The sequence below is a fragment of the Giraffa tippelskirchi genome, chromosome 6 (genome assembly GCF_054371585.1).
Source record: "Giraffa tippelskirchi isolate mGirTip1 chromosome 6, T2T-mGirTip1v1.2.pri, whole genome shotgun sequence".
Taxonomy (NCBI): domain Eukaryota; kingdom Metazoa; phylum Chordata; class Mammalia; order Artiodactyla; family Giraffidae; genus Giraffa; species Giraffa tippelskirchi.
This window is the reverse complement of record NC_137280.1, coordinates 99,270,253-99,286,633: the sequence shown is the minus strand read 5'-3', so window position 1 is coordinate 99,286,633 and position 16,381 is coordinate 99,270,253. Positions and strand designations below refer to the sequence as shown.

Below are 16,381 nucleotides of genomic sequence, written 5' to 3'. Positions count from 1 at the left end.
CGTTACAACTGCACCAGCTGTGAAGCCCCAAATAAGAGTAAAAATTTGTTTAAATATAAGAAAGTATTTTACAGTATGATTTTTAATTCCCTGAACTGCTGGTGGTGGGATAGAATTTGAGTATGTTTTGCTTGGTAAACCTTGTATGATGATGCCACCCACCAGGAAAGGTAACATAGACACAGATGTAGGGAAAAAGACAGTGAATTCAGTGTTACAGATAATGTTAACAAGGAGACCACATGAGATGTTCATTAGTAGCTGGGTATAAATATCTACCTAGACTCAGGAGAAAAGATAGCTTTCAATCCATGAACTAGTAATTGAGAACCTACTCTGTCACAGAATTGTTACTTCTAACTCTATTGCTAATGAAGGGTTTTAGGACAGTGGATGAAGAGATGGAAAAGGGAGAGAGAGAAACTGGAAAAAGGAAAGAAGGAAAGGAGCAGGAAAGGAAAAGGGGGATTTATTGTTAAAGCTAGAAAAGATAGGTGTGGTATTCGTTCTCATACGAGGGTGAGGAGTGTGTGGGCATTAGAGAAGGGAGCAGTGGTTTTCTTACGTATTACTCTGTTTACATTGCAGACTCTCTCAAGTCTGAGCCAACATAACAAACCCTCCTGTACATATGTGTATGTTTGGGTTAAGTACTTGAGTTTTAATTAAGGGGAAAAGAAAGATGTCAGAAAGGAAAAGCCTGGGTAGACTGAAAATGCTACCTAACTATACCTGTAAAATATTAATGTCCAAGATAATTTGTAAAAGTAAACCTAAATGAGACTGTGTGGGATGATAGGTTTATTATAATCCTGGGAAAGGTAAAATAAACCAATTCATGGTGAAAATTTGTCAGAAGTAAAATAAACCCCCTAATCTGTGATGAAAATCGACTTTTAACTTTGTGTCTTTCAAGCTTTCGTATGGAGAGTTCCCTGGCTGTCCAGTGGTTAGGACTCTGCACTTTCATCCAGATTCAGTCCCTGGTCAGGGAACTAAGATCCATAAATCACGCAGGGCAGCCAAAAAAGAAAAAAGAGAAGCTTTCTTAGGAAAGCTATAAACAAAGTTAAAAAAACAAAAGTGACGCAACAAAAAATACATAGGAAACCTGTATAGTGAGAACTACAGACTGTTGGATGTTCCATGTTAATGGATTGTTGTTGTTTAGCTAATATGTGTCTGACTCCTTTGCAACCCTGTGAACTGCAGATGCCAGGTTCCTTTCTCTCTGGAATTTTCCAGGCAAGAATACTGAAGTGGGGTTTGCTATTTCTTCCTCCAAGAGATCCTCCCAACTTAGGGATGGAACCCATGTCTCCTCCATTGGCAGGTGGATACTTTACTGCTGAGCCACCAGGGAAGCCCCGTGTTAATGGATTAGATACTCAATATTGTTAAAATGTAAATTTCCAAATGTCAGGAAAAAAATGCAGTCCCCAGTCAGATTCAGAGGATATTTTTTTTTTGTAGACGATGACAGACTGATTCTCAAACGTGTATGGAAATGTGAAGCATCTAGACAATCCGAAGTAATCTTGTAAAAGAATACTTCGGAAGATTTATCACTACTTGACTTCAAGTCGTAATATAAAACTATAGCAGGCTTCCCAGGTGGCGCTAGGGGTAAAGAACCTGCCTGCCAATGCAGGAGGCTTAAGACATGGGTTCGATCCTTGGGTCGGGAAGATTCCCTGGAGGAGGGCATGGCAACCGACTCCAGTATTCTTGCCTGGAGAGTCCCACAGATGGAGGAGCCTGGTGGGCTATAGTCCATGGGGTCGCAGAGAGTCGGACACAACTGAAGAGACTTAGCACTCACATACTCGTATCAGAAAGGCAGTCTGTTTCTGGTATGGGAATAGGTCAGTGTAATTAATAATCAGCCCAGAAATGGACCCAAACTTAACAGTTACTTGATTTTCAGTAAAAAGTACCAAATCAAGTCAGTAGGCAAAGGGATCCATCAGGAAATGATCTGGAACAATTGGATATCCATGTCAAAAAAGGACTCTTTGACCTTTACTTTGTACTGCCACCTAATAACTAAAAGAGGATTATAGACTGAAAAGTAAAAAATGCAAGTTGTGAGTGAAAAGATAACTGAAGAAAAGCTGTTTGGGGGAACATGCAAACATTTCTTAGAACACAGATCATAAAAGATGAAATAGATAAACTCGACTTTATTAAAAAAACTTAAACTCTCTGAGAGATGCTGTTTTTTAAAACATGGAAAGACAAAGACCAGGAAAAAAATACTCGCAATATACTTACCAGACAAACAACTAGATCTAGAATATGGAAATAGCACAACTGAAAAAGACACATAAATTTAAAAAATGGGCAAAAGATCTGATTATACCGAACCAAAGAAGAAAATACATGAATGGCTTGCTATCACAGCAAGATAGCACTTCATACACACGAGAATGACTGAAATTAACAAGAGTAAGGACACACAGTGTTGGTAGGATGTGGACCAGTTGGAACTCTCATACGTTGCTGGTACAAATGCAAGGTGGTACAACCGAATTGAAAAACTGGAGAACAGTTTAAAGTTCAAACTGTTCTTAAAATATGACTCAGTAGTTCTCTTTCTGAATATTTACCCAGGAGAAATGAAAATTTCTCTTCACATGAATATTTGTATATACTAATTCACAGCAGCATATCCAATAGCCCAAAACCGGAAATAACAAATAGAAACAGTTACATTGTGCTGTGTCTATACAGTGGGAGTCTGTATGAATTAGCTAACAGAGGCATTATGGAAAATCTCAGAAACATGCTGAATGAAAAAAGCCAGATTTTTTTTTTTTTTAAGTACTATGTGATTACATTTACATGAAACAGTGGGAAAGACTAACCTATAATCAGTCATTCTAAGAAGAAAAACTAACCTTCCTTCAGTAGTTGCATGTGCCCCCAAGGGTGCCTTTTATAACTGAGTTCAGGGAACAGCGGCTTGATTTTGAACTTTAACTGCAGAAAAGAAGGTCTGTGATAAATACATAGTTTGAAAGCTCTTTTCAGAATGTCCCGCCCCCCGCCCCCACCCTGGAAGAACTTTGTACCACAATTCAGTTCAGTTTAGTCCAGTCCAGTTGCTCAGTTGTGTCCGACTCTTTGCGGCCCTGTGAACCGCAGCACGCCAGGCCTCCCTGTCCATCACCAACTCCTGGAGTCCACCCAAACCCATGCCCATTGAGTCAGTGATGCCATGCAACCATCTCATCCTCTGTTGTCCCCTTCTTCTCCTGCCCTCAATCTTTCTTTCCCAGCATCAGGGTCTTTTCCACTGAGTCAGCTCTTCGCATCAGGTGGTCACTATCAAAAGAATGATTTTAACTAGATTGAGACAGATTTAGTGCTGGTGCTGCTATGATTTAGCTTTACTGAGAACTCAGACTTGGTCATTGATTAGTAGGTTCTGCATTTCTGGTGGAAACCTTTTTGGCATCTGGTAAAATTTCAGATGGAGAAAGAAATGGCAACCCACTCCAGTATTCTTGCCTAGAGAATCCTGTGGACAGAGAAGCCTGGTGGGCTGCTGTCCATAGGGTCGCACAGAGTCGGACACGACTGAAGTGACTTAGCATGCATGCTTTGGAGAAGGAAATGGCAACTCACTCCAGTATTCTTGCCTGGAGAATCCCAGGGACAGGGGAGCCTGGTGGACTGCTGTCTATGGGGTCGCACAGAGGCGGACACGACTGAAGCGACTTAGCAGCAGCAGCGGCAGCAGCAGCAGCAGCAGAATTTCAGATCTTACTACCCCTCTCCCCACCCAGACATCCCAAATTTTACCAGGTCCTTCAGAGTCTCTAGTAAGGATGTTCATTTTTACTTGATTTTTTTTTTTTTTTTTGCATTTCCATGACTCCAACAACTTGAAATTGTTAGTACTTGCTTCTTTTACTTATATATTTAAATTGTTATTTAAAGATATAATATGTAGAAAATTGCATAGACCATAAATGTACATTTAATACAAAATTATACAGCAAGTACTTGAGTAACTACCACCTAGATCAAGAGGTAGAGTATTATCAGCATTCCAAGAGCCCTTGTGCGTCTCTTCCTATTCTTAATTCCTGCCTCAGCCATAGAGATAACCACTTTCCAGACTTGTATTATAATTTTCTTGCTTTACTTTTACACTTCAGTATGCATCTCCACACAAAATATTTTAGTTGAAGTTTTTTTTTTGAACTTGTTTTTGAAATTCATATAAATGACGTCTTTCCATGTGCATTGTTTTGTCCTCAATAACATGGCAGTGAGAATTGACCAATGTGTTGGATGAAGCTACCGTTTATTGTATTGTTTTGTATGAATGGAGTACAGTTCATTTTTTTCATTTTTTTATTGAGGTATAGTTGATTTACAATATTGTGTTAATTTCTACTGTACAGCTAAGTGACTCAGTTATACACAGTTATATATTCTTTTTTATATTATTTTCCATTGTGGTTTATTTAGGATGTATAGTTCCCTGTGCTATACAGTAAGACCTTGTTGTTTACCCTTTTTATATGTAACAGTTTGCATCTACTAACTCTAAAGTCCCAGTCCAGTCCTCCCCACCCCCCACCCCTTTGGCAGCCACAAGCCTGTTCTCTATGTCTGAGTCTTGCGTCATAGATATGTTCATTTGTGCAGTATTTTCAGTTCCGCATATAAGTGATAGCATACGGTATTTGTCTTTCTCTTTTTGATTTACTTCACTTAGTATGATAATGTAGTTGTGTCCGTGTTGCTACAAATGGCACTATTTTATTCTTCTTTTTTATGTCTGTAGTATTCCACCGTATGTATGTACCACATCATCTTTACTGATTCATCTCTCGATAGAAATTTAGGCTGTTTTCATGTCTTGGCTGTTGGAAATAGTGCTGCTGTAAACATGGGAGTGCCTGTGTCTGTTTGAATTATAGTTTTTCTGGGTATATGTACAGGAGTGGGATTGCTGGATTATATAGTAATTCTATGTTTAGTTTTCTGAGGAACTTCCATACCGTTTTCCATAGCGGCTGTACTAATTTACATCCTTCCTACAGTGTAGGAGGGTTGCCTTTTCTCCATACCCTCTCCATTATTTGTAGACTTCTTCATGGTGGCCATTCTGACTGGTGTGAGGTGGTACTTCATTGCATTTCTCTAATAATTAGCAATGTTGAGCATCTTTTCATGTACTTATTTCATGTACCTGTATTTCTTCTTTGGAGAAATGTCTCTTTAGTCTTCTGCCCATTTTTTGATTAAGTTATTTTTGTTGTTGAGCTGTTAGCATATTTTGGAAATTAAGGCCCTGTGGGTCTCATTGTTTGCAAATATTTTTTCCCACTCTGTAGTTGTCTCAGTTCTTGTAAAAATTTTTTTTATTGTTTTTTATTTTTGGCAGGGGTAGGGTGGGGAATGTAGACTTTTAGGTTGTTTCCTAAAAATTCACAGCTATTACAAATTATTTTTGTTACTTCATTGTACTGTTTGCTATTTTAATTCTGATAACAAATAAGATCATCTTATATCAGTATAACTCTTTGTAATGTATGCAGTACCCTTATGTACATCCTAATTTAGCCCTCATTTCAGACCTGTGACATTGGCAGTGTAGCATTCCATTTTTATAACTAACAGAGTTTGTCAGTTCTCAGGCTAACATTGTGAAAAATTAAGATAGTATTAACGACTGCCACTGTTCTTTTATTTCAAAGTCTAAATTCTAAATTTTATCCAATTCTGTTTCACATAAACTGAGCATGCTCTGTACCTGAACTGAATTAAAATATTTCACAAAAAAAAGGAAAAGAAATTATTTGGCTAGAGGTATGCTTTATTTTTTTTTCGAGTCACTGCCTTACTGTTTCTTTGGAAGTTGACCTGAAAAGTTTTGTTTTATTGATTTGTGTGTAGGATGTTGGGACATAAATGCTTTAAATTGTCAGCAGTGAAACTGTTCACACAAGTATGAAGCTTATATCTGCAGCATTTGATTTAGGTGTGGAAAGTGAGGAGGAGGGGAAAGGGCTGAGGAGGTTATATTTTTGACCAGAGCATGCTGCTACTACTTCTATACTTTTTTACTTAACGCCAGTCTCTGAAAGTCGAGACTGAGCTTTTTAATGCAAGGAAGCTCTGCAAATCACTAAGTAGCCTGACAGTTCACGTAAGCTTTTCTAATCTTATGTCTAATGAAACTACGGTTTGTGAAATGCTCTGGTGCTGCCGTCCAGTTTGACCTAATTTATGTGTGGAATCTGCTGAGTTGTGTTTAAAGCCAAGGTTAGTTGTTGATGTTGCAAAATGACACTTCTTTTGTTATCTTAAGATAATTAAAAGTAAGGTTTTCAAACGTGGACGCGATTTAAGCAACACTGAGCTCAGAAAGTGAAAGTAACTATGAGTATATTTATTATTAGTGTCTGTGGAAATTTTTGTGACAAATTCAGTACTTCTCTGAAGGTGTTATGTATAAATGTGGTTTAAGTATATACATACATTTGTAAAAAATTCTAAAAAGAAATTTTGTTTAGAAAAGCAAGAAGATGGAAAGTATATTGGTATGATATTCCAAGGCGTGTTTGAAACATTTTTAGACTTAAATGTTTACTTAAATAAAAACCTGTGGAACTGCAAACATCCCCTTGGTTTGAAAATGTATTTTACCCTATCTGTTTTTTAGGTGATATACTCAAGTATCTTTTCTGTCTTATATCCAGAAATACAAATTATTATACTTTAAAATAGTCATTCTTCAACTAAATATTAAGAAAGGAAATATTGTGAATATCATTTTCAAAGTAGTACATGTAGTGGGAAAATGTGTATTTTAAAATTTTCAAAATAAGGAATAGCTTTACTCTGGGAAGGAAATTTGAATTTGTGGAAATGTGGATTTCTAAATAGGGAAGCCATTGATTAATTTTAAGTGTTAAACAGAAGGAACATTTACTTAGTTAAAAAGTGAAGAAAATAAAACACCTTCCATTGTAAAATTATTTGACAATGGTTTCTGGCAAAGATAAATTATAAGTAAAAAGGGTGTTGCCTGGCATTGTATGTAGATGAGAAAATATGATGATAGAATAAATCATATAATAGATTTTAAAACCTCAGATTTCAAATCCAGTAGAGTTGAAACATCAGAGTAACTAAGTGTTTGTATGTGCTACGATAGCAATGGTGAGCACAAGGAATTTCAGTGTCAAACAAAGACATGGTTGTTTTTATAGAATTGGTTAAAAGAGATGTCACAGTAATTTTTTAACGGCCAAGATCTTTGACTCAGGGTGGAATTAAGCTTGTCAAGTAAATAGTAGCTGAAATAATATTTGTGATATTGTAAATATAATCCTTTGCTCTAATACTCGTGCTGCAGAAATAAATGAAACATACTTTTTTTTCTTTTGAGCTTATAAACCTTCATAGTATTTACTCACTTCATTGGACAGAGCTAATTGCAAGACTGCTACTTCTTTGTTTCAGAGTTTGGGTGAGGTGAGGAAAGTTCATCTCTCCTTGAAAATGCATTCCAGTTTCTGAATTTTAACTGTGGTGACAGTGTACGTTTTCTTCCTTCTTATCTTCTCTGAACATGTGCTTAAAACTTAATGTGTCATTTTCCTGTAATATGTTAGAGGGCACTTCCTTTGGACTGTGTAGAATGAGGGTCCCAAATTCATGCCTTGTTATGGCCTCTGTTTGTGCCATTGAACATGTATGCATTAATCTTCATTGAAGATCTTCTATGCAAATATAAAAATAACAGTCATTTATGTCTTCCTGGTTTAGAGTCATGGCTTTGGGAAAAGCTTTTATAGTCACAAAACAGAGTGCTCTATGAAGGCAAGGATTGCTGTTTCCTTTCAGTTCATATGTTACTAATACCTGACACTCAGAAAGTACTTAAATACTTTTTTGTTGAGTGATTTGTCAGTTTATTAAAGTCTTGATTTTTTTTTTCAGTGTTTACTTTTTTAGAAATAATCTTCATTTTATCAGATTTAAGAAATAAAAGCTTCTAAAGATAAGTAAAGTAACTCGTTTTCTTTCCTTCTTTTTTCTTTTTCTAGACCACCTGTTGAGGCCCCGAGTCAAGACAACAATTTTTATACCTTTCCTGGTGGTTCAGAAACAAGTCTCTGTAGAACCAGAAGCAAAGAAAGGAAATAATCTGACCTTTTCTTTATTAGATTGACTGTAAAAGATACTTGACTTCAGGAACAAACACAGAGAAGTAATAAAGTTATTATTTTGGCATCATTGGATGTTGATCACATTGAGACGCGTGCTTTGTGAAGCTTCCTGAGTTGAGATTTGGAAACTTCATTGGTGCTCATTTGTAACTTGGACTATCAGCATGAGTGAATTCTGGTTGTGTTTCAACTGCTGTATCGCAGAACAGCCTCAACCCGTAAGTATGAAGTGATACACATACAGATTGGGTGGGATACTTGTTATGCATACTGTTGATTCTCAGGTTAAGAACCAGGTCCCCAGTAGTGATTGCAGGGCAGTTCCAAGGCCTGTCAGTGAAATTCTAAACATCTGGTTAAAGAAAGAAAAAAGTAAGTTTGGTTTTGAGTAAATGCTACATGTGAAGAACTGTGCAAGACTACCGTATGTGATTGAGAAGGTTGTAGACCAGCTTCCGGTGGAGCCATGAGAGGAGAGAGAGACACCCTGAGGTAGAACAGCCGAGTCAGCTTTGAAAATCAGTGCGTGGAGGATGGCGAGCCAGGATTTACCATCTCATTTTCGTCACAGCAGTTCTCTGGGGAAGATGCCATCATCCTTATTTCTCTGTAGACATAGGTTCAGTTTTCTTGCCCTGAGTGGATAGTTAAGCAGTCTCGGCTGACCATTTCTTGGTACCTGCCTCACTTTTGTCCCTTCTAACCCGTGCACATTTTGTTACCTCTACCAAAATTCTACCTTCCCCCTCCAGTTTTCTCTTCATCTTTTAAGATGCCTGTATCAAGTGTCAATTCTGCGAAATCTTCCCCAGCTTTCTCCTGACTTAGGGGAAAAGACCTCATCCACTCTTTTAGTTCATTCTTCTATGGTAAGGATGGAACTTCTTGCTTGGGAACTACTGTAGTCTCTTCTTTAGGGGCCCTGACCATGTTTACTTTATATCTTCAGGATCACATCTAATACCTTGGAGAATGTGGTTATGCATGCTAGCTGGTTTGCTGGCTGACTGGCTGAATAAATGAATTTCTATTGTATTCTGTTTGGCTTAACATTGGTAACAATATGAAAGGAAGAATGAAGTGTAATCTTAAGGTCTCCTCAGATCTTTTCTGAGCCTTTCTCTGGTCATACATACACAGTTACTTTTTAATTTTCCTTGTATACACAGTTGTTTTTGAATGTGCTAGTCTTTAATGTCTGGCTCTGGAAAAGGGGAAATACGAAAAAGTGAGGGCAAGGAGGAGAAGAAAGGGCACTGGCTTTTTAAATCCTCTGGAAGTCACTTCAAACAGAGGATGAGGGGCTTGCAACAGTTGGGGAGTTGCGTGCCAACAGTGGCGGCCCGTCTGCTGGTCTGCTCCTCTGTGATCAGAGCAGAGATGTTTAGAGGACAGGCTCCTTTTTGCCCACCCTGGCTACCCAGAAGTTGTGTGCATGGTGTGCAAAGACCACAGCTATGGGAGGAGGGGAGCCCTGCTCCTCTGCTGAGAGCTGACACTGACTGAAACTAGCTGCAATTTACCTTTCAAGTTTTCCCCTGGAAGTTGCAAGCCTTAAAGAGATTCCAGAGTTCCAGAATAGATATAGCAGACAGATAATGCCTGTACAGTGGTGGTGGGGATACAGATTCCTACTGCTAACTGCTCCACCATCTTCCCTTTACTACTTTTGTAATACTGTTTTTTACATTTAGTTCTTTGATCCATGAAGTATGGAGAGTTGCTTTGTGTGGCATGAGGTAGGAGTCTGACTATTCTTTCATGTTAAATTGGCTATCTAAAAACAGTTTATTAAATAGCCAGTCTTTTTATTAGTGATATGAAATGTCACCTTTATTATATACTACATTTTCATATATTTAAAGAGACTACTCTTCTGTTCTGTTCTTTTGGTTACATATGTTTACACCTGTGCCATTGCACCTGCTGCTGTTACTTAGTACGTAGCTCTTCTTTTTAAACTATTTTGATAAGTCTTATTTTTAAGCTGGATTGTTATTACATGGGTTTTTACTGTTATTTTTTGTATTTTTTTCTTTGAATGAGATATATCATGCATCTTTTAAGTCATTTAGGTCTTTACTTTAGAATTGCATTGAATCTAGATGTAATTGGATGAGAATTGACATCTTTCAAATTTTGAGTAATTCTGTTGAGAAGTATAGCATACATCTTCATTTGTACAGACCTTTTCATGTTCTTTTAGTAAGTTAAAATTTTCATCCTGTAAGTTTTGCATATTTCTTGCTCAGTTTTTTCAAGATTTTTTTAATGAATTTTCATTGCTACTCTGAATGAAATTGTTTTGCTATTACATTTCCTAGTGGGTTTTTTTTTTTTTTTTTTTTACTATTTTGGAAGCAATTAATTTTTATACACCAGTTTTTTATCCAGATACCATACTGAACACTATATTTCTTTAATTTCTCCATATAGTGACATTTTGTTTGTCTTGATTGTGATATGTAAACTTTTTTCCCTATTGAAATCTTTCTGCATTGGTTAAGACCTCTAGTATAATGTTGAATAGTATCAATGATGGCTGAACATTCTTGCTTCTCCTGACTTTTAATGAGAAAGGTTCAAATTTACTTATTGAAAATTTGAATATTTATTTCAGTGACCATGTTTAGCTGTGCATTTGTTATTGTGTATAATTTCTCATTTACGATTTATATTACCAGTGATTGCATTTTCACCAGTTTTGAAAGATTATAGAATACTTGAATCCTATCACCATACTGTTTTTAGTATGCCTTGTAATTTTTGTTGAAAGTCATTTGTGATAATATGCAGAGTAAAAGAAACTGAGGGAAATAGGCCTGTCATATTAGTTTTTATATTTATCTGTGTGGGGATTAGGCTTTACTTATTCTTTGCTGATGTTGTAGGTGTCCCAGGATAACATTTTCTGTCGTGTCCTTGTTTTTGTGCCCTGTTGTCTTTGGTTTCCTTAGGACTTCTCCTTAAGTAAGGTCTGAGAGATCTAGATCTTTCCGTTGTATTTCCCTGTATTTTCACACAGGAGCATGGTTGATGTATTGGTGAGATGCTGGAGACGGGGAAGCATGATATACTGCTGTGGTTAGGTTTCAGTCTTTTAGTGAGCCTCTGCCCCCTGGACTGTGACCTACACAAGTGCTTTTCAGTTTTGTTTCAGTTTTTTTTTTACTCTTTAGTTGAGACAGAAAGGCTAGAGGAGGCTGCAGTTGGATGTTTCCCTTCCCCAAAGTTGGTTAGTTTCTGATATAACCCCAGTCAATTAGGAGCTGGCAAAATAGGTTTCTTTTGAGGGGAGGCTTTGTTAAGAAGAACAGGCAAATTTCCATAGTGCCAGACGGAAGAAGGGCATGATAAATTGGGCTTCCCTGGTGGCTCAGTGGTAAAGAACCTGCCTGCCCATGAAAGAGACTTGGGTTTGATCCCTGGTCCAGGAAGATCCCCTGAAGAAGGAATGGCAACTCCCTCTAGTATTCTTGCCTGGAAGAGTTCCCATGGACAGAAGAGCTTGGCAGACTACAGTCCGTGGGGTTGTAAAGAGTCGGACACGACTGAAGTGACTGAACAGCAACGACAATTGTAAATTGCTGTGAGAACCCTACCTGGGGCCTGTGTGTGGTCAGTGGTCTAGGTGTGGTTTTTTGGTGTGGTCTGAGTCAGAGTTCAGGCAAAGTATCAAACCTCTCCTGATCTCCCTTAGTTCACTGAGAATATAGAGATTGAATTGGGTGAAGTATTAGTTACCTAAGATGATGCAAGTTAGCCTAAACCATAGTGGCTTAAAACAGGCTTTTATTATCTCACAGATTCAGTTAGCGTTACTCGCTCAGTCTTATCTGACTCTTTGCTGCCCCATGAACTGCAGCCCGCCAGGCCCCTCTGTCCATGGGATTTCCCAGGCAAGAATACTGGAGTGGGTTGCTAGTTACTTCTCCATAACTAAGATGATGCAACTTAACCTAAACCATGGTGGTTTAAAACAGACTTTTATTATCTCGCAGATTCTGTAGGTCAGGAATCCAGGCAGTGTGCAACCAAGTCCTCTGACTTAAGATATCTTTCAGGTGACAATTAAGGTGTCAGCTGAGGCTATAATTATGTCAGGGTTCAGTGCAGAGCCAACCTGCTTTCTAGGTTACTAGAGCAGTTATTGGCAGGGTTTAGTTCCTCTCTGAATCCTAACAAGAGTCTCAGTTGGAATCAGGGCCTCAGTTCCTTGTTGGCTGGAGGCCTCCCTCAGTTCGTCGCTGCACTGGTCTCTCCATAGAACAGCTCACAACATGGTGACTGGCTTTCGTTAGTATGAGGAAGAGGGCAAGCAGGATGGACGTCAGAATCTTTGTGACTTGCCACCACTTTCTGCTGTATACTGGCCCATGGAATTAACTAAATGCAGTTCACACCCAAGGGAGGGGAGTATACAAAGGCCTGAATTCCAGGAGACAGGGATCATTGGGACCAACTTCACAGGCTGCCTACCACAGATTCTCTCCAAGGCCCCTCCCAGCACTCACATTCTGTGAATACTCCCTCTCTCTCCCCCAGAAAGAGGCCACACATTCCGTTTCCAGCCCCAACTTCAGAGACTCTCAGTCAAGTGCCTGGATAGTTGTGACACATTCTTTAACTGTAGTTAGCCAACATGAAAAACGTAGTCAAAGAGGAAAATCATCTTATCTGTAAGAGTTAGACTGTGAGAAGAAGATGTTGAAGTCATTTTGTTTCAGTGGCATATCTCCCATTACAGTACTCTGCAGGTAGACAAAATACCCTTTTAGAGGAGACAGGGAAAATAGGCCCTTCTCTGTTCAGATGACCTCAGAACCAAACGCACTGAACCAACATATAGTGTTGTAGCTTGCTTTAAAATGTCTACCTTTCCCTCCTCTTTGCTGAAGGCGAAGGAGATTTTTCTCTGGTGTTCACTTTGAGAACATGGTAGAGTTCCTGGTGGTGAAACGCACAGGAGTATGGGGGCCTCCTAAACTCTCCAGCTGTCCACACTCATTGTCCAGTAATTCCTCAGTTACAGTTCTAGGTCTTCCTGCACTGGTTCTGCATAACCTGGAGGTTTCTGGTCTAGTACATGGTGATTTTCTGTACTGGCCTGTCTCTCCAGTTCTGAAGGCAGCAGTTTGCTCTGTGATCTCAGTTTTCTAAAGGACCTGAGAATTGTTGATTTTCAGTTCCACTTTTTGACTGTGTGGATTGGCACGACATTTTCTAAGCCCCTTACATGTCAGACAGGAAACCACAAGTTCTGTTTCCATATTTTTTAAGGTTGATTTGTTTATTGCTAACATTCATAATGTGTTTAACATTCTGTTTTACAGGTACACTCAAACTAGAAAGGCATTGATTGGGAATTTAAAGCATGGGAGGATAAAACTTTAGAATTATAAGTATAGGACATTAGAAATATATTTTCTGATACACAAAGCATTTGCAGTTTGAGTGTTTCTGTGCACATATAACATGTCTGTATTGTGTTATTGTTTAATAATAACATAATTGTATGAAATATTCCACAAGAACAGCCTTTTTGACTTGCTGAGAAAAATGACACGACACTTCACCGGGCCACATGGTTACTGTAGTGGAAAAACAGCTGGCTTGTTGGCATTAGGAAAAAAACACTTAAAGGATGCATTAATAATTTTGTGTGTGCTTACAGCCTACAAAAGCATACCTTGCAGCTCTAGTAGACAGTATCAAGAGTGCCTTATTTGAAAGCTGCTTGGTCATCTCTAACGCTTCCTAAAGTCTGTACCAAAATTGAGTGCTATGTGCCAGCTCTCCCACTGCTTTCCACCCCCTGCTCTTGTGCATTCCATGTGTGGAAAAGGAACAACCCAGAATTGGGAAGAACTTAGAATGCATTTTTCTGAGTAGTAGCATAAGAGTCATACTTTTTCTTCCTACTCTTTAGTTTTAGCACAGTATAGTACAGAATAAAATAGAGTCCCAATTTTTTGAGCCATGGTACTCTAAACCTTTAAAATGGACTGCAGTGTAAGTGCTGCGGTTGTTGCTGCTACTTATGTGCTAAGGTAGGAATCTTTAAATTAAATGGTTGCTGTTTTGCACCTTAATTTTTTTTTTTTTTTTTAAAAAGAAGATCTGTCAGCTGTTTATGGGACTTTAGTGAATTTTTTACCTACTTATTTTTGTGCATTGGAGTGCTAGTGGACTTTTCACCAGCTTTGAGTTATAATTGGTATACCCAAAAAACTGTGCATAATTAATGTATTCAGTCTGGTGAGTTTGAATGTATGTATACACATGTTGCCATCACCACAGTTAAGGTAATAAACTTCTGAGTTATCCTCAAAAACAATAAATATTGATTTACAACTTCCCCCCTTTCTATTCACATTACATACTTTCCCTATATAGTGTTTCCCCACATGGTACTGATGTTTTGTAGCGGTGTTTATCTCTGAAATGTGTTATTTTATTTAGACACCTATACGAGTCATCATATATTAACACTGATATTTCTCCAGCAAGCCAGGTTCTGGTGAAATAACAGTGAGCAAAACAGACATTATGACTTCATTCACTGTCATTCTAGTGGAGGAGATATTTAGTGAATAAATAGGTGTCTGTGATGTCAGGTAATGGTAAATGTTCTGTGGAAAAAGAAAGCAGAAAAAAAGAGAAGGGGAAATGGAGGGATTAAGAGTGTACAGGAAAGACCTCTTTGATGAAATGATAATTAAGCTAAGATTTAAGGCACATGGTTAGGTAGGGAAAAGCATTTCAGTCTGAGGGACTTGAGAGTACAAGAGTTCTGGAAGCGCAAGGGTTGTATGTATGAGAGGAATATCAAAGAGGGCAGAGTGGCTGTGAGCCAAGGCCGCAGTGGTGGGAAATGAGGTCAGAGATAGTGAAGGGCCAGGTCATGTATGGCCTTCCAGGCCATGGAAAGACTGATTTTTACACTTTGGAAATGGGAAATCATTGAATGGTTTTGTTCTTTTAAGTGAAGCACGTTATCTTTTCTCAGTGGTTTGACTGTTACTGTGTGCCCAGACTGAGAGGTAGCACCGCTTGACCAAACTGCATCCTGTAGGCAGTGAGTGAGTTACCTTCTCCTTCCTGCAGTTTCAGCCAGAGTCCTCCTCTGCTATCTGCCGTCGTGTGCGAAGATTGCTTGTTTCCTGCAGTAACTTTTCTTACTTCCACTTTTATTGTTGTTTTGATGTGCAGTTCTAATCCATAATAGTAGGAGTTGCGTATGTAAGTGATGAAGTGGTTATTGCCGTTAAAAAAAAAAAAAATGAAGGGCACTGTGCTCTGTGTATTAGAGAGTCTAAGGTTTCTTCAAGAGAAGTAGGTGAAGAGTTGGAGGGAGATGGGATGGGTCAGTAGACAGAGGTTGCTTGTAGACCTTAGACTGAGAGGAAGAACCAGTAATAGTTCAATGAAAGGTGGCCAGAGGAAGCTCTCGGTCAGAGCATTCTGGAATTTCAGAGGATTTATGCCAGGCAAGAATTTTTGCTCAAGTGTGATGCATCTCCATCGATACTGTGTGATGATGACCCCAGATGGCATGATTCATGTAGAACTTCCTTTTTCAGGAATCCCATTTCCACACACCCTAAATGAGGTGTGAATCTGATTGATATGGTGTCATTTTTCTCTTTTCTGAAAATGCAGATATGCATGCTCTTAATTTAACTAAAAATCACATTATGTAACTATCGTCCTCTCAAACCATTTACCAGATGAGTTTAAGTAAATGAAAATAAAAAATCCCCCTTATCAGTAGAGAAATGAAAATATTCCTACTTTGTAGAAAGGCAGTGCAGAGGACTGATTCAAATGTCTTAACCATATGCTAAACCTGGAAATGAAGCAAGATTCTCTTCCTCACTGGAACTGCCTGTCCTGTCTCAGGAGCGGCTTCTGGATTTCCTGGTAGAGACAGTAAGCTGCTCTCAGATATGGTGGATGGTACTCCCTGTGTACTTTCATATGCCTGTGGGGAAAGTGTGAATTTGCGTACATGAACTTTGAAGACAAACTAGAAAGGCTCTTGGCATAACATAAGGTGCGCCTGTCCTGTTTTGAGCCTAGAGCACAGTCAGGAAGTGCTTAGTTAGTGTCCCTAGCATTCCATGCGAATACCAGCTGGAGAAGTGCAGGAGTGGCAGGGGTGAGAGGTGGGAGTAACATGG

General features: G+C 38.6%; 1 protein-coding gene across 14 annotated transcripts in view; it reads left to right on the top strand.

Moving 5' to 3' along the window:
- Positions 1-16,381, top strand: part of CDC42SE2 (CDC42 small effector 2) — a 112,085-nt gene that overhangs the window by 55,536 nt on the left and 40,168 nt on the right. For all 14 annotated transcript variants that reach the window (XM_081500270.1, XM_081500276.1, XM_081500272.1 and 11 more), the window contains one exon: positions 8,076-8,416. In XM_081500270.1, coding sequence (XP_081356396.1) covers positions 8,363-8,416 — 54 coding nt within the window. In that variant the 5' untranslated portion in view covers positions 8,076-8,362. The remainder of the gene's footprint in view (positions 1-8,075; positions 8,417-16,381) is intronic.